The sequence below is a fragment of the Silurus meridionalis genome, chromosome 27, assembly GCF_014805685.1.
Source record: "Silurus meridionalis isolate SWU-2019-XX chromosome 27, ASM1480568v1, whole genome shotgun sequence".
Lineage (NCBI taxonomy): Eukaryota > Metazoa > Chordata > Actinopteri > Siluriformes > Siluridae > Silurus > Silurus meridionalis.
Window position 1 is genome coordinate 2,929,848 of NC_060910.1, and position 27,500 is coordinate 2,957,347.

Below are 27,500 nucleotides of genomic sequence, written 5' to 3' on the forward strand. Positions count from 1 at the left end.
TGAAACTAAAGAAATGGAGTGACAACAGGACAGAGAGTTATCACTCTATCATTTCAGTAAGCTAAAGAGTACATAGAGTGTGTGTACCTTCAATGTGTTTGTGTGTGTTTGTGGTGTGTGTGTGTGTGTGTGTGTGTGTGTGTGTGTGTGTGTGTGTGTGTGTGTGTGTGTGTTGCAAAGCACACAGTCAACTAACCATTTATAGTATGTCAGGAACCTGTCATGTGACTGTCATCTCCTTATTCCAAACATTTTCAACAGTTTATAATTGTCTAGCGTTTATTCAACGCTCGAATCTGATTGGTCGGAATGATCGGGACGTTGTTCGCAAGGGCTTTCGACACACGTTCATCATCTTTGCTCTTTACTTTTAAACCACAACACACCAAGGATGGTAAAATCCACCCAGCATCGGCATAAAAGTTATCGATGTGATACATTGATTTTAAAAAGTGTGCATCAGATACTAGTTGCCATTTGTATCGTGATACATCATTTTTAACATATTTACATCAAGAAAAAAATGATTTATTTATATATAATTAATAGTAGCTACACTTTTATTATTTAGAAAGTGACAAATTATTTGTGAACAATATTTGATATGTACCGTATTTTTCGGACTATAAGCCGCTACTTTTTTCCCATGTTTTAAACCCCGCGGCTTAAACAACAAAGCGGCTAATTTATGGATTTTTCCTGGGCTTTTCCAGGTTTCACAAACTTCAAGTCAAAAAACTGAACCCCATAACATTAGACTAATGAAATTTCCGAACGGAAACGAAAAAACGCACCTCACCTGTGTTCTGAGCTGCACAGCATCGGGGAAAAAAACGTTTTTTTTACACGCACGACGATGCCAAAAGATAAACTCTCGAGAGAAATAGTTGTGAAAGGAAGGAGGAAGACAGTGAACAATGACTTTCTTGCTAGGCTACTGTTTAGATACAAGCCGTTGTAGCACGTTGAGTCTGGGTGAAGGGAGAGCTCACTAACTCCAGTTACAACAGAAATCATATAAGCACAGACAGGTTTCCAAAACTCGTGCTTTTTTATTTTTCTTGGCGTTACGGGTTAGTCAAAGAAACTTAGAAATGAGCATCAGAAAATAATGACATATTCCTCGGTCTTGCACACATGCAGTAATAGCTTTTTTCCCCAATTGCAGTGTGTTGAATCAAATAGAAATCGGACCGCACTGCACAGACATAGGAGTGAATCGTACTGCATCACATCGGTAGATGCTTCATATGTATCTTTAGTGCAGTGTATCATTGGTTATGCATCGAGCCATCATATCGGCCTCAGTTATGGAGATGCACATCCCTAAAATACACAGATTCCATACAAAAAAATCCTTATTTATACCACACCCATGAAAAATGCTCGCTTCCGATCGGTTCATGCTTTTTTTTTTTTTATGATATAGAATATGTGGTTATTATCTAGGTTTTTGCCAATTTATAAACATTTTATTTTAATTCATTTTTTATGAGTTTGATATTAATATGTATGTATATGCGTTTAAAAAAGTAGTAGAAAAATTATACACTGAATGAACCCCAGGTGTGCAAAAATTTAAGCCAAAAAAATTAATAAAAAAATAAATAAATAAAAACATAACATGCAGATACACTATGGTCAAAAATATTGGGACACCCAACTTCTCCAAAAGTTGGAGGCACACAATTATATAGGATAAATTAAACTTTTCCATTACTTGAACTAGGAGACCCAAACCTGTTCCAGCATGACACTGTGCACAAAGCCAGCTCCATGAACATATGCTCCATATGGGTTGGAGTTAAAGATCATCTGCTATTGAACTCTGATCTCAACCCTATTGTGAATGCTGACTGCACCCCAGGCCTCCTCAACTCACCTACATCACTTTACTAACAACCTTGTGTCTAAATGAATCTCCTCAAACATCTTCCCAGAAAAGTGGCGGTTATTAGAAGAGCAAATGGAGAATAAATGTAAAATGGGATGTTCAAAAAGAAGCCTATCTAATGGTCAGGTGTCCACAAACTTTTGTTCTTATAGTGAATATATACAGAGTACATATAGCTTATGTTTATTTAAACGCTTGCCAGTAGATGTGCCTTGATCGTGTTTTTTCTCTTTTATATCTCAAACCTGATTATTGACAGCGTTATTAAAATCCACCAAGCGATTGTATATTTTAATGAGGAGCCAAAAAATAAAACAATAAACCATAGTAGAAGGTTTACAAGCTTTAAAATCTGCCCCCCTCTCTCTCTCTCTCTCTCTCTCTCTCTCTCTCTCTCTCTCTCCTTGTCTGAATCAGCCACTCTGGACTGCGTTCAAACACTGTTTTTGCTTTAACAGCCTCTTTCCATCTCTCTCTGAATCAAGTTTATGATAAACTTTTAAAACTCCAGCACCTGGGGGATTTATAAAGCAGACGAAAAGAAAGATCGGAAATTGGAATAAAGTAAAACACAATCCGTGTATACGCACTCTTCTGATTCGGATTCGGATTCACCTCAGTGTCTTCAGGTTCGAAGACCAGCGTGAAGTTTTCAGATGAAACAGTTAGCATGAGAAACGGCAAAATGTTTCCCGGCTTGAAGGTGTGTGTGTTTCGCTCCATTAATCTCGTTTATTATTAAAAAAATAAATGTATCACTATAAACTGATCCCTATATATTTATCTCTATAAATGTACCTCTATGTATTTATCCCTATATAAATTAATTTATATTTTCCCTATATTTTTATCCCTATATATTTATAGCTCTACTTCTTACCGGTCTTCCTATATAATTACCACTATACATTAAACCCCATATTTTTACCCCTATACTTTCTATTCATACACTGAACATTAATCCCTATATATTAATCCCCATACTTTTATATCTATTCATTAATCCCTATACCTTTTTCCCTATATTTGTATTCCTATTCTTTTATATCTATACATTAATCAATATATATTTTTATATCCCTAACACTCGCTAAGACTTCATGATAAAGAAACCATGAGAGGACCTAGCAGGAGCGTGAGAAAGATCATGAAAAATGGGAAGAAAATAAAAGAATGAGAGGAAGAATGGAAAGATGTGCGTCTGAGCAAATAAACAGAGCGGCAGAATGAGAATATGCAGAAACAGAAAGAATTTGACAAAAAAAAAAAGAAGGGACAGAGACAAATTTGTAACTTAGAGACAGAGGGACAGGTACAGGAATAGAGTGACAGAGAGAAGGACAGAAGGAGTGAGACTTGGACAGAAACTGAGAAGAGAGAAGGAATTAAACTATATCATGAAGCTGTATGACAATGGAGGTCATGATGATGAATTGGATGTTTGATGTGAGAAATCTGCTCCATGTTTGCAACCCGAGAGTTGATTAACTGATGCCCTTATTCTAAGTGGTGTACAATTATGTCATTTATACACCAGAGCAGTTGAAGGATAGGGGCCTTGCTCAGGGGCCCAACAGGGGCAGCTTGGTGGTGAACAATTGTAATCAATAGTACATTACTTTAACTACTAATCTGTCAAGTCATGTCAAGTCGAAAGGGCTTTAATCTGCCATATAAAGCTGTACAGTAGAGACACAGTGAGACAAAGAAAATTTTTCAGGTCCAAGGTGCCACATAAAACCACATACATTTACACAAGACAACAAAAACCTGAATCAAACAGACCGAACCACGAGACTTTACATAAAGTACACGTGTGCAAATGACATCTAGTGCAACAACAAAACACAATAACAGTGTAACAGTGCAGCACTGAGCAGCACACAGAGCTCACTGTAAAAATCAATTGTCCATATAATAATAAACTCTGAACATGTAAATGTTTGGTGATTTTACAGCAGATATTTGTGCAATGAAAGTGTTTGAGTTAAAACCTTCTTATCTAGGCCTTCAGTGATGTCCTATCTGAATCAATCCACCTCTTAGTACCATCATTATGGTATAGAAACATTTATAGAAACCATAAATATTATAGAGAGGCACAATTCAACACGTTTCCTTTCACTGTAGCCACAACTGCACCTTCCGCATACATCATCTCCAGCAAACGTGTCGAAATATTTACCTCATAAAATGCCTCATTTCCCTGCAATTTCCATGGGGATTTCAAATGAAGGCAAATTATGTGTTTTTGTGCAAAATCTTATAGGACTGACCTATGCAACTTACGACCATTTGACTTCACGACCACAATCGCTAGCCACGGTGTACGTTATTTTTTTACCAGCTTTTGGCATAATTTCACAATACTGTACATATAGCCTACTCTTCTTATGACCAAATCGTGTTACGACAGTGCGTACCAGCTTCCAGCATCACGACCGATCTGTCGGTCCCAGTCGTGGTCGTAAGTCGACGACTACCTGTATAATTGGTTCATGAAAAATCTTAACAACTGTTTTGTTTTGGCTAAATTTTCCTCACGATGTCCAGCTTCTCTTGAAAAGTCCGTCTTGTAAGTGTATCTGCGACCAAATCAATTTCTTCTCCTTTGTCAGCCATTGTGGAATGAAAATAAAACAGCTATTCCATCCACATGAATATATTTGAGTTTTTGCAGTTTGCTACAGATGCGGGTCACGAGCTGTGACTAGTGCGCTCTCTGACCATCCAATCAAAGGACGCAAAAATGCTGGTTATTGTACGCCTGCTAGATGGCTCCGAAGTCAGTAACTCGCAATCTGATTGGTTAAAGCAACAGCTTCAAGTGACGTGGATTTTACGTTACAAGCGCCCACAATGCTGATTGTTATGGGCTTATTGATATTTGATTTGGATAAAAACTCAAACCGGAACATACATTCCATTGTGATGCCTCCCTGAAGCAGAAACGCTATAAAATTGGGAACTATTAAATACATATTCGTGGAGAAAAACATATTACAATTGTAGTTTGCTGACCCTAATGGCCCTCCACTGTATTAAAAAAAAATCATGGTTTGTTGAAAGAAGCTGTTACGCAGGTCTGGACATGAGACCCGAATGCTTTGAGACCTTTTTCTAAATGGCTGAAGGGTGAAGAGAGTGTGTGTGAGAGATGGTCAGCCTCATGTTGTGTAAATGCTGTTAATGGAGGCAACCGAGAGAAAACCTGATGATCTCTGGTGTCCTCGCTATCTTCTTTTACGGTAGGGTCTCTGGATTTTTTTTTCAAATTTACTCGGCGTTCGCTTTCTGCCTGGGCATTTGTTTACAGGCAAAACGTCTGGCCAAGTGTTCATGTAAACACAACTTAAGAGCGCTCGTAAAACTTTCCCGTTCACGTGCTTTACACAACAGCGGTGATATAGAGCAATCTGAAGCAAAATGTTCTTTTGAACATCCCATTCCACATTTAGTCTCCATTTGCTCTTACAATAAGCTCCACTCTTCTGGGAAGATGCTCCACTAGATCCTGTGGAGATTTGTGTGAGATTCATTTAGACACATTGATGTTAGCAAAAGTCAGGTATTGATGTAAGTGAAAAGTGAAAAGGTGTTTAGTAGGCCTGGAGCTCTGTGGCAGGAGATCTTTCACTCCAAACCATGGAAAACATATCTTCACGGAGCTGGCTTTGTGCACAGGGACACTGTCATGCTGGAAAAGGTTTAGGTTTCCTGGTTCAAGGGAAAGTTTAATTCATCCTATACAAGTGTACCTAAACTTTGTGGTAAAAGTATTAGGAAGAACGCATAGGGCCGGAAAACTCAGGTGTCTCAAAACTTTTAGCCATTGTGTATCTGTACTTTGGTGAGTTTTTCTGCACAAATGTTTGCACATGTGGCCTTTATGTAGTCCTGTGTGTAGGTCTGCTGTTCGTGGAGGAACGTTGTGTGTTTGTGATAAGCAAGAGAGGAGAGAAGGAGTTAAAGGCAATGAGAGAAGAAACGAAAGAAAAAATCAGGAAGACGTGCAGAAAGAGAGACAATGATCTAATAAGAAAGAAAGAAAGAAAGAAAGAAAGAAAGAAAGAAAGAAAGAAAGAAAGAAAGAGTAAGAGGAATCAGACAGAATAACAGACAGAGAGGGGAACAGAAATAATAGAGAAAAACATAGATGTTGAACAACAGCATGAGAAAAGAATGAGAAACAGAAGGAGACAAAGAGAGAAAAAAATTGTGAAAGACAGATGGTGGTAACGGATGGCGAGAAAAACAGACGAGCGACAAAAATTAGAGAGAGATGAATGGATGAATGAAGAGAAGATCAAGTGACAGTAGCGATAACTGAGAAAATTAGTGGCTGATGTCAGACGATAGAGAGAAAGAGAGAGAAAGAAAGAGAGAGAGAGAGAGAGGAGAGAAAGAAAGAGGCGAGAGAATGAGTGAGAGAGAGAGAAACAGATGGGTGGAGCAAAAGAAAATAAATAAAAGAACAACAAAAGATGGCATGTAAAAACAAGAGGACAAAACCAGATGCAAAATAAGAGAAGTGTGACACACACACACACACACACACACACACACACACACACACACACATACACACACTCACAGACAGACACACAGACACACACGGACACTGACACGGACACGGACACACACAGACACACATTCACAAGTAATGAGAAGATCGGATCATTTTTCTGACTTGGCTGTTTCTGTAGAGCCTTCACACGTGGGACACACGTGACGTGAGAACCGATTGAAGACTTAAATTTTGAATTAAAAAAAGATTATGAATGAAAGATTTTTCTCTAACACACACAGATGGATTACACAATCACTGACCTGCAAAAGTTGTGAGCTCCCAGTCCTCCTTCTCCGTTCGGATATTTCAGCGTGCTGTACGGATGCTGGAACGTCTCGTTCCAGAAAAGACAGGGCTTTCCTCCGTGAAGACTCGTCTGGTTCTGCCGACCTCGGTAGTCCTCACCGTTTACCGTGTAGCATTCTACAGCACACAAACACACAGGATTTAATGTTACACACACATTTAAAGCATTTTGCAGATGTCCTTATCCAGAACGACAACCTTTTTATCTCATTCATACAAATGAGCAGCTATGGGGTTAAGGGCCTTGCTCAGGGGCCCAACTTGGTGTGGCTGGGATTTGAACTCATGACAATGCTTTAACCACACACACACACACACACACACACACACACACACACACACACACACACACACACAAAGGATAGATGAAGTCTGGAAAAACATCACCAGCACCATCAAGCTTTCTGATGTTTTAGGTGAATAGTAATGAAAGCTTTTGACGTGGATCTACATGAACAAATGCTCAATATAGCCATGTGGTTCTTCACCAAACTGTTCCCACAAAGTTGGAAACATACGTTTGTGCAGGATGTCTCTGGATGTGGAAGCATGAAATTTTCCTTCACTTGGACCAGGAGACCCAAATCGGTTCCAGCATGACAATGCTCCAGTGCACTAAGCCAGCTCCATGAAGATATGGTTTTCATGGGATGGAAGTGTGTGAAAGATCTCCTGCTATAGAGCTCTGACCTCCTCAACCCTACTGAACTTTGAATGTGAACTCGGACTGCACCCCAGGTCCTCACCTCCTCACCTCACCTACAACACTACCTGACTTTACTAACAAACTTGTAGCTGAATGAATCTCCACAAAATCTAGAACATCTTTCCAGAAGAGTGGAGGTTATTATAAGAACACATGGGGACTCAATGTGGAATGGGATGTTCAGAAAGCAGCACATACCAATCTTATGCTCAGGTGTCTACGAACCATTGTCTATATATACAGTATATAGCCATGCTTAGCCATTCTAGCCAGCTAGCTAACTTCAGCACTGCGCTAAACTCGATAGAAGTTCACTTCACAACTTCACCTCATCTTCTTTTATGTTTCTGTTTATTTGCTGAAATTCCCACAAATCCCTGAGTTTTTAGTTTCCCCATGACATTTATGCATACCTTTTGTAAAAGTTATTATAACAATAAATGGGGACGAAACATGCCAATCTAATGGTCAGGTGTCCACAAACGTTTGTCTTTATACAGTAGGGAACAGAGAACATCTTCTCCCATTCATGTTCTCTGAAGGAGATGCATCTAGCATGATGCTAGCATCTAACACAAACGTTTAAGAGCTAATCTTGTTACCTGGTTTTACAAATCAAACTAAATTCTGTGAAATGGCTCCAGGGAATTGGCTCAGGGTGATTATATGAAATATGTGTAACCAGATTTGAGCTGTTTATGCACAAGTTGAGCCTGGGACTGTTTTCATTCGGCCCTTGTATTAGCATGCTAGTCAACGCAGAGGAAATGAAGGAGAGTGGGAGATAAACAAGGTGGTGGGGGGTATAAATATCAGATCAGATCAGATATAAACAAGATTTTAGCTTTTAGGGTATTTTTTTTTGTCCTTCAGCAGGTGCCCTTGAGAGGAAAGATGATGAATGAGAATTGGGACTATTAATCTTCCACAAGATGAAGAAATAAAATGAGATACTTCAAATTCTCACTAAATGCTGAGGAGAAATCTGAGGTAAATCTTCCTTTAAAGTATACAGGAGGGGTCTCTAAACATTTCTACACCATGGTCCTGCTCATACAGGATATATTTTTGCTAACCAGCTGGTGTGGTGAAGCTGTTCTTCCTATAGTGAACCCTGGTGCCATGTCTTCCCCAGGTTAGTGATGTACATGCACCTGGTTATCCACATGTGGTAGAAGAAACCATGATTCACTAGACCAGGCCACCTTCTTCTACTGCTCCACGGTCCAGTTCTGATGCTCATATGTCCATTGTAGGTGGTGTACAGGTAGGTGATCATGGATTCTCTGTTTTTCTGGCTCTGCATCTTTATAAGCAGCAAGCTGTGATGCTCGGACTAGTTTTCGCTCCTCGCACATCCTTGAGATCCGATGACCCTGTCATCAGTTGATAGGTTCTCCTTCCCTGGACTACTTTAATTAGGTACTAACCACTGCATACCACAACAGACACCACAAGACCTTACATTCTGACCCAGTCCTCTATATATCACAATGTGGCCCTTGTAAAAGGTCTCTCCGATCCTTACACTTGGCTATTTCTCCTGCTTCAAAGACACCTTTCGAGAACTCCATATACATTCTGCACATATTCTCTATACTAGGGGTCCCCAAACTTTTTTCTCTGAGAGCCACATCATTTTTCCTTTCTTTAATAGTTTGAGGACCCCTTGCTCAATACTGTCCCAGAATACTGTTTACTTTATCGGTCACAGAATCAGGCCTGACCGGTTTTTAATGGCATGATCGATTCTAATCCGCCTCATTAATTACAGTATAACGATCATAAACAGCACCCTGTTCACAGGAAACGATTCCAAACTTCATTCTCAGGACAGACACGTTCCACACCCAGCCGCCGGTCTGAGTGGCCAGATCAGGAAATTTCACCCCGTCATTAAAGCTTTTATTTAGTCACGGCGTTTTAGCTCCCACCTATTCACCTGACAATCTGTACACTGACACATGAAGAAGACACTGGCATGTGATAAGGTCATAGACGAGACATAATTAAAGCTCAGCTTTCAATAGAACCTGTTGTCGAGAAACACAAGAACGAAAATGCAAGAATGCTTCGTCAGAAGACAAAATGTTTCGATTGTTTTTACTCACATTCAACTTTGTTTTTTTTATTTTATATGCCTCACACATAGAATCTACATAAACCACAATTGGGCTGAAAATGTTTGGAAAACATGGGACTATAGATTGAAATAAAACCAGTAGGGCTCACTATTATAGCAAATAACACACAGTGATCTCCAGTGAGCCATGTTTATTACAATTTCTGGAGAATAGCTGTATAAATTAAGTTGCGTGCAAAGCATTAATACTGATGTTTAAATTGTACAATAATAATACTAATTGAAATCTTTGTGCAATAACAACTGTGCAACACTAACAATTTAAACTGTGCAATTTGTTTGTTTGATAGCGTAACCACTTTTATTGTTTTTTTTCTTTGGTATTTATATACTATACTGCATATATTTGTATTCTGTCTCTGCCTCATATTGGCACTTCTTTTTTTTTGCTGCAAACTTCCCAACTATGGAACGAATAAAGATTTATCTTACATTATCCTCAATTGGAAAACTATGTAAGTTTGGGAAGCTGAACTTTTTCACGCACATTCATACATAAATACATAATAAATACAATAATGATATACAAATAAATGCTCATTGTTTCTTATTCCTCAGCAGAGTACCAAAGTTTGATGAATATCTAATAAATACTCAGTGATAAACACCTAATGAATATTTCGTAATTATGTTTTCAAAGGGGCGAGAATGGATTTCTGCACATTTAATACCTGCTTGTCGGTAGCGCAATTATAATTCCTGAAAGGGACAATGAGTGCAACATAAATCTGACTCCACCCATGGCATTTCACACCTTCTGAAAAGCACAAGTTAAACTGTATTTTCATTTATACGTTAAACACGTACACGTGCCGCTTTGCATGTTCGAATGACCGTCTAAAGAAATTAAATTGGCTTATATGTTTTGTTTTCAAATTTTTTTATATGTAAAATAAACCATAAATATGTGAATAATATCAACACTGCTAACCTACAAAATTCTGGATTTTTTTTTTTTATTTCCATTATTTTATCATTGAAAATTAAAATCTGAAAAAAAGGTGTAAATAAAAGAAAAACTTGCAGGGTTTTTTTTAGTGGTTGTAAAAACCTAAACTAAAAAGCCCCAGAGCTGTTGGAGCACGACTGCAGACTGTTTTCTGTAATAACAATTGCCATAATTAAAAGCCAGGTCAAAGTTGAAGGGTTTTGTTTGTAAAACTGCTGATGAGATTTGGCGGAAACTGAGCTGTGCAACATGTTGTGACCTCGATTCACACCAACAAGCAACGGAGAAACTTCTACTTTTTGTGAGCGTATGCAAATCTGAAACGTGATCAGCCAACAAATTAAGCTATTCGCCGTTTTATGCAAATTAATTCCAATACTGTTAACTCTCTCTAAATATCACATATTTGACGAAACTGTTTTTCTCAGTTCATTTGGAGCGTTTCTCAGATCAAAAATGAAATTCTGAAGTACTTTTTTAACCTCCAGATAATGGAGTCACTTGTGCACATCATAAAAGCAATTTCTCGTTGCTTTGAACAAATTGTGAACGCTTTGGTACATTTGTTGAATTGAGTGTGTACAGTTGTCTGCTGTTTCTTATGTTATCAATTGTTTATGTTGTGTTGATTAAAATATATTATACTGCATCTCACTTGAACGGTCTTAACCCACAAAACATCTCGGCATCAGTTCATTGCAATGTTAAATAGTTAAACCGGTCGTCACAATCTGTCAAGCTTCTACATATTTCTATTAAAGAATTTTTCTTCAAATGATAAATTGTGCAGACGAATCTTAAATGTTTGTAGCTATGGGGAAGTGCAAGTTTCGTGAGGGCTTAAAAAAATGTATTTAGGGCTCGATTAAGGCCAGATAAAACCTAAAAACCTGTGTGTTTTTGATATCATGATATAGGCCTTAAATTTTATTCTTAATAGTCTTTCAAAAGGTCTTCAAATGTCTTAAATGCAACTTTGTGAAACCTGCAGAAACCCTTTTCTAATGCCAATGAGATATTCATTGGCACAAAAACTTACTTGAAGAAGAATTTTGAGAAAAGTGCAGGCTTTTGCAAGAAATTCTTTGAGTTTTGAGAAATGGTTCACAGAATTATTTGAAATGCTCTAAAGCATCTGAGAAAAACTAACCAGCGAAAACAATTTAGCTACAACCAAAACGTATAATGTGACGTTACAGGAAGTTAGTTGCTAGATTAAAGACTTATTAAGGATTATTAAGGTCGGCTAGGTGGCACTATTAGTCTGCAAATAGTCCCCCTGCAAGCTGGGAAACATTTCAAAGGCCTGGGACTCAGAAGTGGTCGTACCGCATGAGTCATACCGCATGTCCTCTGGAGTAATTACCGTATTTCTTTTGTAATCTCCGTCCAAGCCACAAGGCGAGAGTGGAGGATGGCCTTTTAGAGTCCTGCGCATGAGGGAGGATAACGGTGGAGGAGAGAAAAAAAGAAGAAGAAATGAAGAGAAGAGGAAGAACAACTGTGACTTTCAGAACACTCTGTGTGGCTACGGAGATTGGTAGCGTTTGGAGATTGGGCAGCCATCTTGCTTCTGTGGCTAACCTCTCTGAAAAATGCTTTCTCAAAGCGGCTGGACTGAAATAAGCAGGGCTGGAGGAAGGGTAGTAATTAGCAGTAGTTTGGTTTGATGTGGTCGAGAGACTCTATTACTCTGTGGCGACCGGAGGAAGCAGGAATAAGAGGAATGAGATAAGAAGGTCCGTCCATGATGAATAGGGAGGTAAAAACCGACACGGTTCAAAGCGCTGCTGTTTTGGGCTGAGAACTCACATGTCGCACGTGCCGGAACGAGGTTTAGGTTTCGACTAGAAGGTGACGGCCTCTGAACCACCATCTCACTCTGTCACGAAGCAACTGTTTCCCCTGTACGTCCATGTGACGTCTTTGTTGTGGTTGGATTACAGACTTTGATGGGAAACAGATCTTTGACCGCATTAAAGGTCGAAGCGGGGAAAAAAAACCCCTATAAAACACGACCACTTATGGAAAAAAAAAAAAGCCCAGAAAGACAAGAAAGAAAGGGAGACCCAGTGCAGGCCTTCTAACCAAAAACAAGAGGGTCTGCTAAGAGCGGTCCTCATACGCGAAGACTTGATCGCCCTGTTATTATGTTTGCAAGGGTTTGAAGCTAATTGCTTCCACATTGAGCATCCAGATGCTGTCGTATCTGCGTAAGAGACAGAGAAATGGGAAAAAAAAACAAGAGCAGCTTCACGGTCATGTGATTGATATCAAAATAAACAAGAAACAAAGGACTTCCCCTCCAGCAGGTCATGCCATGTTGAATTACACACATGTTGATGTTCATGTGAGCGCTCATGAGGACTGATGCGCCATAAACAACGCAACCAAATTCCTAGAGAATGGATTCTGAGGCCAGAGTAGAGGTGCTACATGCTAGCTCAGCCGTTGTGTGCTTGTTGTCTCAGCCGTTGCATAAAGTGGAGGTGCAATTAGTCAGAGAGTTAAACTTAAATTAGACAAAATTAGTCTATTTCTCCATCCAAACACTTTAATCTAGATTCAGGAAAATCGGAGATCAGTGGTTAAGATGTTGGACTTTTGATCAGAGGGTTAATTCTAACCAGCAACCTGCTGTGGGACACTTGAGCAAGGCCCTTAACACTTCATTTCTAAGGTAAGGTAAGGATTAGAGCATCTACCGACTGGAAATGTAGAAAACTTCACAGAGGTCGTTTACATAGACATTAACAGAGGTATCCATCAATCAATCTAACCTTCTCACCTACCCATACTCCTCATCTATCTATCTATCTATCTATCTATCTATCTATCTATCTATCTATCTATCTATCTATCTATCTATCTATCTATCTATCTATCTATCTATCTATCTATCTATCTATCTATCTATCTATCCTACTTACATACCTACCAGCCCATCTCTTCAACAATCTTACCTACCTACCGAAGCAAAACATCATTTGGACATGCTAGTGATAAAAGGTGAGGGAAACCGACTAATGCGGTTTCTAGCCGAGTTTTTTGTTGCCGTTTCAGGACAGGAAAAGTGGGAAATATACAATTTGATTCCATAAGCCATTTGTAGCACTTTTACCTGAACATTTCTTTCTGGTTTTGATGGCTCTGGAGAGAGGATTGGTTCACCAAAAACCCCACCTTGTGAATCTGCTGCTGATCAGCTACCCACAGTTTACATTTCCATTTGATATGGATAAGACACTGTATCCAAAGAGACTTACTTTTATGTCATTTATATAACTGAGGGTTAAGCGCCCGGCAGTGGCAGCTTTGTGGTGCCGAGATTTTAATTCACAACCTTTTGAACAGGAGTCCACTGAACTACCACTTCCAGAAAAAACACCAAAATCCACGTCCAGAAAATTTGTTAAGCTACGTGTGAATACCCAGGCCTGTTCCAGCACCCGTGGCTGAGAGGAGAAGCATGAGACAACGCTAGTAAAACAAATGAATCTGTTTTGGATGTGAGAAATTTGATGCCAAACCGTTCCTTCAACTCCACAGCCACGTCAAGCTTCAACACACTCATCCAGCGTTCAGGCCATCAGTTCCTGGAGGACTTTCCTTCCACACGAGGGAAGACAAAACGACGCTGGTTAAGAATAAATGTCGGATCAATCAACAAAACTGTTAAAGTTAAAGACACGTTTTTATTCATGGATTATTTCTACTACGGTGATTTTTTCCACAGTTTAATAACTCCAAGCAGTCATTTGGGACTACTTCTGCATTCTAAATCCGGTCGGTATTCCCCGACCCAAAATCTGAGCCAAGCTAAGGAAAAAAAACAAAAAAAAACCTAATTATCCCTGTTCCTGTCTCATTTTCTTGTGCTTGTACCCCAGCCTGAGCAGTGTATCACATTTACCTCAAGCTAATACCCACTTACTCTAGTCTAAGAATAGCGGTATGGCTAACCACGCTAGCCACAGACCCGGGCTTCCTGTAGAAGGCGTAACTCCGGGTTTTTATCCAAACACACAGGCTGACCATCAAAAGAGAGACTGTAAAAGCTGGTCTCGCCTCAGTGTAAAGCTCCAGCACACGAAGCGGTTGCTTTTTTTTTTTTTCACCCCTTGACTCTCCTCCATCCCACTTTCTCTCCCGCTCTCTTCCGCTTCTCATTCATGCGTCGCTTTTCATGGAGAGAAACCAAAAGAACGTTTAGCCAAAGTGCACTGATTCTTTCATGTGTAATATCTAAATATAAGTAAAGGGAAAATGCCTGCAGCAGCTAGTGTCAGTGTGTATATATCTGATTACTGCATTTTCTTTGATGACTTGCGATATGTTCATAGTAAAAAAATGAATCTAATGAAAGAAAATTATTAAACAAAAAAAAACACCAAATGAAATTAATCTCTGTCTATCTACCTTCTTTCCTACGTACCATCCATCTATTGATCTAGCATTCTTACCCACCCCTCCATCCGTCCATCGATCCCTCTATCCATCTATTTGTCTGACCTCACCTACCTTCCTACCTACTGATCCATCCATCAAGCTAACCTTCTTACCTACCCATCCGTCCATCCATCCATCCATCCATCCATCCATCCATCCATCCATCCATCCATTCATCCATCCATCCATCATTCCATCCATTCACCCATTTATTGACCAATCTGACTCACCCATTCATCAATTCATCCAAACATAAAAGCATCTGTCCAGTCATTCATCGATTTATCCATCCATCAATTTCAACTAACTACCCATCCATTCATCCATCCATCCCTGTATCCTACTCATCCATCCATTCATCAATTCAACCTACTCATCCATTCATCATAGCCTACTCATCCATCCATTTATCCATTAATCAATCTAGCCTAAATACCAATCCATTCATCCGTCTATCCATCCATCCATCCATCCATCCATCCATGCATCTATCTAGCATACCCATCCATCCATTTATAATGCCAGCAAACTATTTTCTTTTTGAAAATATTTCTAAATTCACCAAAATCTTTGGAAAAAAATTATTTTACGAAATCCTGTCAGAAAATTTGAACTATAATAATTTTCCTGTCAGGATTTCTTCTTTTAGTTCAGTAGCGAGTGTGTGAATATGAACTAAAAATCCTCTCAGAAACCCTGGTTTGTGTTAAGTCACAAGTGTTTAGTGAGCATGTTAGCCAGTTAGCATGACTGTGATCAACAATCCTGTCAGGAATTCGATTATTCAGCTTCGGTGTTAAGCAGGAGAAGATTTTAGGGCTGTCAGAGTAAAAAAATCCTGTCAGAAATTTGATGATCCACAAAATTTGATCCGAAACCTATACATTTTATTAAGTCAGATGTTCTGACAGTGATGTAAGAGCTGCTCATCAATTTCTAAAAAACAGGGAAATGTATGTATATTTTTTTGTTGATGTTGGTCTTCCTGATGTTTCTAATATTCTAAATGAGAAACCTGAGGCGTTTTGGATCTTCACACACACACACACACACACACACACACACACACACACACACACACACACACACACACACTGTGATGATTTCACGCTTTGGGTTAGAGTGTAAAAGGAGCGCAGTTTCAGCTACAGCCACAGAGCCCATCGGGCATGGCTTCAGAAGCCCGTCTTAAAAAAACTCCTGTTCGGATTGCACTGAGGTTCCGAGGCCTGCGGGATATTGTTGTTTTTTTTTTTACTGCGGTTCTCCGAGTCCCGAACGCGTGATTAAAGCAGCACACCGCGAGAGATGAGCTCTGGGAGGTTAGGAGGTTAAATAAATAGCACACTAATCACAGGTTAGGGCTGAAAACACACCACTAAAGTCACTCAACTAACCAACCCTGACAGCAGAGTAAACAACTGAGGAGAAAGAAAGAGAGAGAGAGAGCGAGAAGAGAGAGGAGATGGGGGGAAAGGAGAGGAAAGAAAATAACAGAAGAGGGAAGGAGCAGAGAAAAAAAGGGGAGATAGAGAGGAGATGAAAAGAGAGGAGAGATAGAGAGGAGAGATAGAGGGAAAAAGAGGAAGGGAGTAGAGAAAGATGGAGGAGGAGAAGAAAGAAAGACAGAAGAGGAAAGGAAATTAGAGAGAAGAAGAAAAGTGAAAGGTGGGGAGAGGAAAAGAAAGGAAAAAAGAATAGAATAGAAAACGAAGAGAAATAAAAAGTGGAAACTAAACTAGAAAAATCTGAATGTGCATGATAAAAAAGAAAAAGAGAGCTTTCTAGAAATGGAGAGAGAGAGTCAGAGAGATGGAGAGAGTTAGTGCACTAATATGTGCACTACTTCTCTCTTCAGTCAAGTGACACTAGTTTACATTTATATTTCTCTTTAGGGCAGCAAAGTCACCACGCCTACCCAAAGCCACACCCACCATTAACCACGCCCACCCATAGTCACGTTTAATGTCTAAATTTGCTCTAGAAAAACCAAACAAGCCTGTGTATACACACACACTGAGGATATCTGATAGGTCTGAGAAACGTGTGTGTGTGTGTGTGTGTGTGTGTGTGTGTGTGTGTGTGTGTGTGTGTGTGTGTGTGTGTATGCTGTCTAGCCTGTCAGCATTGCGAAGAAGTGTTAATGGACATCGGCCAAGTCTGGGATCAGTCCATTTAAAGGAACAGTTTTACAAAAACACAAAGTACGACATCCGACCCACATGCACTCGATCAACCAAGACGTTGTTTAGTATCTGTTTGCATCTTCGCCTTATCTGGAACTGCTTCAAAGTAAAGGAAGTGTTCTTCACGTAAGCGCACGTCCACATCTTTAGACACGTTTCCTTGAATGACTTCATTAAGTTGCGTAAATTTCACTGTACACTGTACACTGTACACTGTACGCTTCCTCTTGAAGTGTTCCCTTTACTTGACTTCTCTAGAAGACCCAAACCTGTTCCAGCATGACAATGCCCCTGTACACATAACCAGCTTCATGAAGGTACATAGGAAGGAGTGGAAGAGCTCCTGCTATAGAGCTCCAACCCCCAATTAAACACTGCATGCCATGTCTCCTCACCTCACCTACATCAGTACCAGACTTTACTAACATCCTTGTGTCTGGATTAATCCCCTAAAATCTAGAGGAACATCTTTCCAGAAGAGTGGAGGTTCCACAAAAGCAAATGGATACCAAAAGGGAACTTTAAAAAGAAGCACATAGCAATATAATGCTCATGGCTCATGTGCTACAGAGACATTTGACACGACATACGTTTGACGTACGGCGATGCAGCAACGAGTCGTTTGAGGTGTTTCGAGTTTCACGTGAGCTTCAAGAGTGGAAAAACATTACTGGAAGACGACCAGAGATCAGGAGAACATTTCAACAAGCTCAACCCCAAAATAATGATCGTTGAAGAACAATCCACATGATCTCACTTCCACACCCACACTACTCGCCTAAAAATATCAATAGTTATAGCTAAAGTTACGGGTTTCCATATTCGAGGATTTCCGACTTTTCATCTTGAAGGACGTTAGTTATAAGAAAGAAATCCGTCGGTACAAATATCCAAAATGGCCGCTCATAACATTCCCTAGGTTATGTGGTGAGGTTTGCGGTCAGCAAGAAAGACCTCCACTATTACTTAAAAAAAATTTAAGAAAAAGAAAAGCTTGGTAGCATAGTGTTTAAGACATTGAACTTTGGATCGGAAGGTTATGAGTTCAAATCCAAACCACACCAAGCTGTCACTCCTGGGCCCCTGTGCGAGGCCCTCAATCCCATAGCTGCTCAGTTGTATGAATGTGATAAAAGTTGGTCAGGGTAAGTGCGTCTACCAAATACCATCAATGTAAACACAAACACGTTTTAAATGATCCTGCTACATCTGAACAATACTTCACGTTTTATTTTTTTTTACCTGTATCTTTAATAGTTTGCTTTTCCGTCTATGAGTCCGGATCGGTGTCTGTCACTGACACGCTAAACGGAAAACCACCAGCCTTGTGGGTGTCTAGGTGTAAAATCATTCCCCCTTGGAAATGACTCTCACGTGCCACATCGGATTCCAAAAAAAAAAAAAAAAGAGCCGTAGAAGCATGCATGTATCCCTCTCCAAACAGCATTCCTTTTTCTTCCATTTCTCCCTCCTTTTCCGAAACTGCATCACTGCGGTCGCGTTCCAAAACATTTCTGATAACACAGTAGGGCTCATTGTTAAGTTTAAAAAGTGTCATCGGTTTGATCGCCCTCGACTCCCGGTTATTATAATCCCACACACCACAGCCAGGAAGAACAGCTCCGAAACTCTGAGAACTTTCTGGAACCAAGTGGAATAATCGAAAACATTTAAAGCGAATTATTTAGATGATTCAGTGAAAGTTTCCTGATAAATAACCAGCTAGCCTGAGCGATAGCTAATGACAAGTCATATCAGGTAAAAAAATATGCTAGTTATCATTTTTTGTAGAAATAAATCATGAGTGACATTAGCTAATCATGAGTGTTATTAGCGATGTCTAATAACAAGCTATATTATCTATCTGATATCCTAGCTAGTTATATGGGTGTTTAACTTTTAAATGAGTAATATTCACTAAATTTTATGCTAGCTAGCTATTTTAGTCATTACATAATAATTAGTCATATTAGTTAACACATAGCTAGATATTTATCTTCTAATGAGTAATATTAGCTAATTATATTGGTAGCTAACTAGATATATAGTCACTAATTGTGTAATGAATCATATCAGCTAATTACCATGCTAGCTAGCCATTTTCAGTTAACTCAAAACATATATCAGCAAACTAATATCTTAGCTAGATATTTAGGCACTAAGATCATAATGAGTGATAGAAGCTAACAACAATGCTAGCTGGCAGGTCAATAATAAGTAATGCTAGGTAGCTACTATGCTAGCTATTTAGGTAACCTGCCAATGTTTTCTAGCTAACTATTTAGATAGGTACCTCATAATTAATACATTTTTTAGCTATTTTGTATTAGCGAACTATCCAGGTAGTTAGCAAAAAATGAGTGAAATTAGTGTGACAAAATCTGGTAACAAATTATTGATAGTTTAATAGTTAGCAAAAAACCAAAGGATTTTAGCAAGAATACCAAACTAATTGCTTACAGTTAAATATAGTTAACCAGCTACCTATATTTCATAACATTTCTCACAGAGTTACTAGTATTTGTTTGTGTAGATGTACAGCGTATCAAATACAGTTCATTGCTGTATCGCAATGTTGGGTAGCTAGCTAGCTTGTTGGTCTGGTGGACAGGTCAAGGTAGAATCAAACAGCAAACATAAGAGCATATTTATATTCCGGACAATGATCCGGAATGGTGATCAAGATGTCTACGGAGTGGACAAATCTTCCTCGAGGTCCTTTGTTTACAGTACTCGGGAAAAATAAACTCACTGATGATGAATTTTTAGTCAATCTTCAGTACTGAGGAGATAAAAATCCTAGCTTCTGGTTTCATTCCTTGTGGTTTAACAACTATGTTCTATAAAATCCATGAAATCCAGTTTGGCTTTATGATGTGTTTCTGAGTTCTACTGAACTTCATATGAACTGAAACCTGACGGTCTCAGGTTTTCCAAGCTGTCCAAGCCAAACGTCCATCAACCAACCGACTTCTACAACAAAACCCAAACCAATCTGGTGTGTGCTACATGTTTGGGATTGTTTGCAGGTCTGTGGAATGCTTCCTCTGTTCTCGCACCCTTTCTGATTAGACTTGCCAGGTCCCTGTTCTTTTGTCGACATTAGATTATTTTTGTTTGTTGGATAATTTTGCGGTGTGTGTGTGTGTATTTGTGTGCACAGGTCTGTCTGCTCCTGTACAGGCAGGTCCCTTCCTACCGCACATAACCCCCGAACATCAGCATTACAGGAAAATCTCATTAACCTTCCAAAACCCAACCTGTGCAGAAAACTGGTTTTGTTGAGCAGCAAACTGCACAATAACCAAATAATGTAGCAGGCGTGTATGCTATTGATTTTTTCCTACTGTAATGAAATTTTAAATGTAAACAAACCAAAAAAACCAAACATTTGAAAAACTAAATGTGAAAAATGATAAAATCAAAAGTTTAAATTTACTATCAGTGAACAGCTAATTAAAAACAGCTAATCAGTCAGACGTAATTACTGTCAAGCTGCATTACCTTAACTAGCTTACTCTGAGGTATCTAATGTAATGTGACCTGACAGACACTGAATGTCTCCAGGCAGTTAGAAAAAATAGGTATGTAACATAATTTCGCTAGCTAGCAAAATACAACCCGGCAGACACAAAGTGTAATCTGGTAACAGAACAGCTAGATTTGTTACTTGACAGAAATTAGTTAACAAAATATGACATGGCAGATATCACTTAGTATGCTATCTGTAGCTAGGTAGATAGATAGCTATGCTACCTGACTGACAGAAATTAGCTAGCTAAATAAAATTATAAACTAGCTGATAACTAGCCACATTAATTTAAGGAGAAAATAAAATTTCACTAGCAAGCAAAATGTAACCTGATGGACACAAAGTGAATCCTGATTCCTGGCCTCATAGTTTGTTACTTGAAGTAGCAGAATTTGCCTAAAAAATGTGACCTGACAGATGCCAACTATGATTTGGTAGGTAGACAAGGTAGCTAGCTATGTTACTGGAAATAACAGAATTCAGCTAATCTGACCTAAAAGTGTCTAGACAGTTAATTATGTTGCACAATAGACAGCTAGTTACGTCACTCAAAGAATAAATTTTTTTTAACCCAATGAGAAAATATGGCTAAGACAAACTGAAGCTTTACAGAAAGAGATCTAGCTAAAACCAGTATTTAGCTAGCTAACAAAACTTGAAAGTCAGCTAACAAGCTCGCTATGGTCCCTGACTGATGAAACAATATTGAGTTAGTTAGCAAAAATGCAACCCGACAGGCACCAAGTGTAGTGTAGACAGCTACAGATGCTACACCTTGGACAGAACAGAATTTAGCTAGCGAGTGACCTGACAACCCAGTGTCTGTAACTTAGCTAGCATTAACTAGTCAGGAAAACACAAATCTACAAAAAAAAAAGTACTCATTAGAAGTCACCTTGAAAGCTTTGAAAACACAAACGCCGTCTGAAAGACAATTATCAAAACCAATGTGTGTACACGCCTAGCAAAAGTAAGACGAACGACTCGTCATCACGACACACTGATTAGCTATAAAAGCTAATAACTTCACGACAATTCAAACATATTTCAACATCACGTGTAAACATTTAATTAATGAATTAGTTTGTTCAGAAGTAACTCAAACACACCTCAGGACTGCTGTGAAATCTGACTCACAATAACACACAAAAGCAGCTACAGGTACGACAACAGTGAGTACAGGTACACATTAAACCTAGAATATTCTTACACACACACACACACACACACACACCTGTTTTGCATCACTGAGTTTGGCCCGGGTTTATTGGTATTGTAGGAATGTTAATTATATGTGGTTTTGTTCTAACAAGCGAGCGTAAAGGATCGTCACAGAGCACGTGTATGCCGCGTTAGATCTGATGGACGCTGATTACAGGACACCCCATAGCAGGAGGAAAAAGTGTGTGTGTGTGTGTGTGTGTGTGTGTGTGTGTGTGTGTGTGTGTGTGTGTGTGTTGCTGGTCAGAAATACAAATTTTATACTTAGCTTTGTGTATCTCTTGTAATCTTGGAGGGTTTTGTGTGTTCTGGATGGTGGTCAAAATGTGAGAAAAAAACATATATATATATATATATATATATATATATATATATATATATATATATATATATGTGTGTGTGTGTGTGTGTGTGTGTGTGTGTGTGTGTGTGTCAGAAAGTCCAATTAAATAAGTAAATAAATTAAATAAAAAATTAAATAAAAAATTTTTAATTTAAATTGACTTAAAATTTTATATTGTAAAGAGAATTTAATAAAATAAAATAAAGTATAATATAAACTCAACACACCACAATTTTACAAATTTTTTTTTTACACTTTTCAGAGCACATTTTTAATGACGCATTATTAATGTTTATATCCTGCTCCAATGCTAAATTGCCTTTTTTTTTTTTTTTTATTAATCACTTACTTGATAATACACTGATTTTAAAAGTATTACTAACATTTTAAATAATTTATTAGAATTCAAAATAGTTTTTGTTATATTATTTTATTTAGTTATTAACAGACAACACAAAAGTGTGAGGATTAATACAGATGATTTTTTTTAAATAAAAAAAAAAGAGAGGTTTCTTCTTTAAATTAATTTCATAACTAATTTGCTAATTGGTGATTTGGTCATTTTTTATTGAGTTCTTTCGTCTCCAGTGTTCTTCAAAGCCAGTAGTCATGAAATGATTATTGTGTTTGCTAATAGATTCAATGATACAATCTTAAAGAATTAGTCTTAAAGTTATTTTTAATCGAAATCTTTCCTCACCAAGATTCATCAAAGCCACCTGTCATGTAGCATCATAAATCATGTTATAAAAAAGACAGACAGTGAATTTACATTCATACTGCAGAGCAGTAAATCTACAATGACAAGCATGAGGACTTGCATAATTCTTCCTGTACTAACTACAAATGATTATGTAAATCTGAACATGGTTTGCATTAAAACCAGAAGCTAGACTGTCTAATTACACTTCACAGTTTTAGTATTCTCGTTTGCGACTAGCAGGTTAGCGGGTTTCTAGTTTTTTTTTTTACATTATTCGCCAAAACGTAACTAAAATCTTAATAAAAAAATATTTCTTACTTTTTGCACATTTTGTTCACTTGCACAAAGTCAGGGATTTTGCAGAATCAGAAGCAGGTGTCGGAATAACCAATCATACCAAGCAGTTCTAATGATCATTAATTTCAGCTGTATAGAACTCAAAATCTGGTTGAGGAACAGCCAAACGCTATACTACACAATAAAACGTTTGAACGTTATTGTATATATCTATACTAAGCTAGGCTAAGCTAGGCTACGTCCACACTATTCTGAATACATTTGAAAGCGGCGTTTCCACACTGAAAACGTCTGAAAACGCTCACAGCCCTGTGCCCCTTTACGGCAGCAATGACTAAAAAAACGCGCCATCGTTTTCAAAAGCCTTCGTTTTGAAAGTCTACGCTGCGACCCGAAAAACCCAACATTTTTTAAAAAGCTACTTTTTGTTGACTGAAGGCCAAAAAACCTATGAGTTTGGACATGGCCTACATATCAATATATTTGAGATGAAACGGAAAGAAAATACATGCAGCGGTTTGTCCAACCGTCTGCATTCCTGTGAGATCTGATATCAACAGTAGCCTCTTTTTTTATGTAATGCTTTGTCAGTCAGCTATGCTGTTCCCACTTTATCTCTTTCCACACTCCACTCCACATTTATCTGATCCTGCCTTTCAAACACGCACAGAAAGGCCTGCGCATGCTGCACCTCGTCCTCAGCATGTCCTTTTCTCTCTTTCTATCTCTCTCCTTTTGTGTTTGAAAATGTCCTCCAGCCTGCAAACACCGCTAAATTAACCGATGGCGTAAAAAAAATAAAAAGGTGAATGAAAGCCGGCGTATGTGCCGCGAATCGTATACGCGCGAAGAAAACAGATGGTCTGAAACAAAACAGAGACGGAGGCTAACAAAAGCGTCTGCGCAAGACGCGGCACGATCGACGTCTCGCTCGCCCTCTGGGCCCGAATCAACTCCAGGTCAGATGCACAATGAGACACAGAGACTGGAGCTCCACCTGGGAAAGAACGACAGAGCAGAATAAAATGGTGAGAGAGAGAGAAAAAGGGAGCATCCTTTTATCGTGAGAGCGCAGGATCAGGTTTAGGGATTTATTCATGTCCGTGAGATTTAGTTTCACATCAGCGGCAGCCTTATGAGCAGCTAAAGTGACCCGGATTCATCCCACACGCACAGGCCAGAGTAAACCAGGGCTTAGCTCGGATTAGATTACATCCTGTTCTTAACCACTGATTTCAATACACACACACACACACACACACACACACACACACACACACACACACACAGACACAGACCCGCAAACAAAGCCAAACACAAAAGAGAGAATGAGAGCGGCAACGTTTAAGCACCCGATAAACGTCCGTGATACAATAAAAGGAGGAGACAAGTCGCAACAGCGAACCTCAACAAACAAAACTGTTTAGACTAAAATCACATGTAATGAAATTCAGATCCGACGGATTTCCCGAAGGTGTCGAGATCAACGGTTAGAACGGGATGGATCACAGAGATTCCAGTGTAATTCTTTGGATTCGTGGCACACGTCAGGTTAATTCGGTAAAATCGCTAACATAGCAAACTATGGGGAGCGTACGATCTCCGGTTTGCCATCATCACACCTTCTCTGCAATACTATCATAACATTTTAGTGGCACGTAAAAAAAATACAATTTTACGAAAACCTACAATTACAAGAACAAAGTCGAAATTACAAGAATGAAGTCGTAGCACTAAGAGAATAAACTTCAGCCGATGCTGCTATGACTTGCAATTCGCAATTTTGACTTAATTCTCGCAAATTCAACTTTATGCTCGTAATTTCAACTTTATTCTCATAGTGCAATGACTTTATTCTCGTAATTTCGACTTTCTTTTTGCAGTGCTACGACTTTATTCTCGTATTTTTGACTTTATTCTCGTCCTGCTATGATTTTATTCTCATAATTTTGACTTTATTCCTGTAATCTTTTTTTTTTAACATGGCACAAAAACTCATAGTAGTACAGCAAGGGTTTCTTAAAATAGGTGTAAATCCACACAAATGAAAACCCGACTAAATTTAAATTATCATCCAAATCACTCGGAGGAATAACTTTTACATTTCAGATTTTAGGCCATGCCTCCTACCTGCATCTGCTCACAATACACCAAATTTATCAACTAAATCAAACAAACCCAAAATCTAAAATTCGTTTCAGCTATACGAGTACACCAGGACTGAATTCATTGGAAGGAAACAATCTGCTTCTTCACCCACAAACTGCTCCTGGCCAGAGAAGGCAGGGAGGGACGGTCTGGCGTTTTGATATTTTCAGCTCTGGCCTTTTATATTTCCTCCCCACTTTCCCCCGTCCGGGTCAAGCGTCCACTTCAGTCTCCGTCTTGCGGTGGAAAAGTTCACGACGAAGGTCAGGTTCATGAAATGGCACTGATTCTGTTCATGCAGCCTGAAATCAGAGTTCCACTCCCGACCACATAAGTACATGTTAGCGTTTTTAAAAATGCTAAAATGTGGTCCGGCGTGGACACGGGAAAGACAGAGACTCCCAGCAGATGACATAGGGCTTGTTTTGAAGAACAGAATCCAGCTGAGGTTACTCAAGCAAACCCCTTGAGGGCACAAGGTCAAAGGTCAGGGCAGGCTGAGGGGCCAGAAGACAACACGGTAAACAGCAATACAAGTCGATGCATGCACACTTTGGCTCTGTTGTAAAGCAAACCTACAAAGTTTAAGTTATAGGCCACACCTTCTCTGGTTCCTCATACACCTAGCTAAACCAGTGACAGCAAGACTAGCTGGTACAGACTAACTAAATATTTATGTTAAGCTAGCATGAAAACTAATCTCCATCTTGCTAGCTATGTATCATATTTAATGAACAGGCTACCTTGAGCTAATACCTACAATGCCTGAAGTTCGATTATTCTTTCTCTCAATCAATTTCTACATCGATTACTTTACAAATTATGGCGACAATCATCCCAAAGGTGCTCAGTAGGGCTGAGGTCAGAGCTCTGTAGCAGGAGATCTTCCACTCCAAACCATGCTTTTGCTAGCACAAGTAACTAGTACAAATTTGCTAAATATTTATACTAAGCTAGCATGAAACCCACTTTTCTTGATAGATAGATAGATAGATAGATAGATAGATAGATAGATAGATAGATAGATAGATAGATAGATAGTGGAAGAGAGAGAAATAAATCAAAATAAGGAAAGTGTGTGTGTGTGTGAGAGAGAGAGAGAGAGAGAGAGAGAGAGAGAGAGAGAGAGAAATAGAGAGTGAATGACAGAGAAAAAAGATAAATAGAATGATAGAGCGTTAGATCGATAAATCAATAGCTCAGTAGATAGAAGGTGAGTAATAGAGAGAGAGAGAGAGAGAGAGAGAAGGAAAGTGTGTGTGAAAGAAATAGAAAGAGTGAGTGAAAGAAAAAAGGAAAATAATAGTGATGATAGATAGATAGATAGATAGATAGATAGATAGATAGATAGATAGATAGATAGATAGATAGATAGATAGATAGATAGATAGATGGATAATGGTGGTTCTATAAAGCCTCACCCCACACACAAAAAAAAAAACGTATTACCTTGTCCAATTTTCATCCCATTTTCTTTTTTTGTTCTAGAATATTCCTTGAGGGTTTGTTTTTCCTGGCAAATTAAGCATTGTGCAAAAGATTCTTGAGTGGGATTTTGATTATAAAAACAATTCTTTTTTGCCATCAGATAGCACTGCGGAGGGATGGAGTGTTTGTGAGGCCTTAATTCATTACTGCGTATTCAAGCGAAGAAAGATTGAAAGAGAGGCGAGAGAGAGAGAGAGAGAGAGAGAGAGCAAGAGAGAAAGAGAGAGAGAGAGAGAGAGAGAGAGAGAGAGAGAGAGAGAGAGAGAGAGAGAGGCATTAAAAAATGAAAAGCTCTTATCAGATATTCATAAATGTCAGGAGGGAAACTGAAAAGTCAGGGGTTTGTGGGAATTTTAGCAAATAAACAGAAAAGGAAGTGAAAGGAGGTGAAGTTGTATTAAATGTGTTTAGCTTACTAGCTAATCTAGCGCAGTGCTCAAGTTGGCTAGCCGGCTAGAATGGCTAAGAATTGCTACATACTAATATATATATATATATATATATATATATAGAGAGAGAGCTCTATAGCAGGAGATCTTCCACTCCAACCCATGTATCATCAAGG

The 27,500-nt window shown here is 38.8% G+C and overlaps 1 protein-coding gene across 2 annotated transcripts in view; it reads right to left on the reverse strand.

Annotated features, from left to right (window-relative positions):
• Positions 1–27,500, reverse strand: part of kremen1 (kringle containing transmembrane protein 1) — a 60,316-nt gene that overhangs the window by 25,896 nt on the left and 6,920 nt on the right. For both annotated transcript variants that reach the window (XM_046841536.1, XM_046841534.1), the window contains exon 2: positions 6,725–6,887. In XM_046841536.1, coding sequence (XP_046697492.1) covers positions 6,725–6,887 — 163 coding nt within the window. The remainder of the gene's footprint in view (positions 1–6,724; positions 6,888–27,500) is intronic.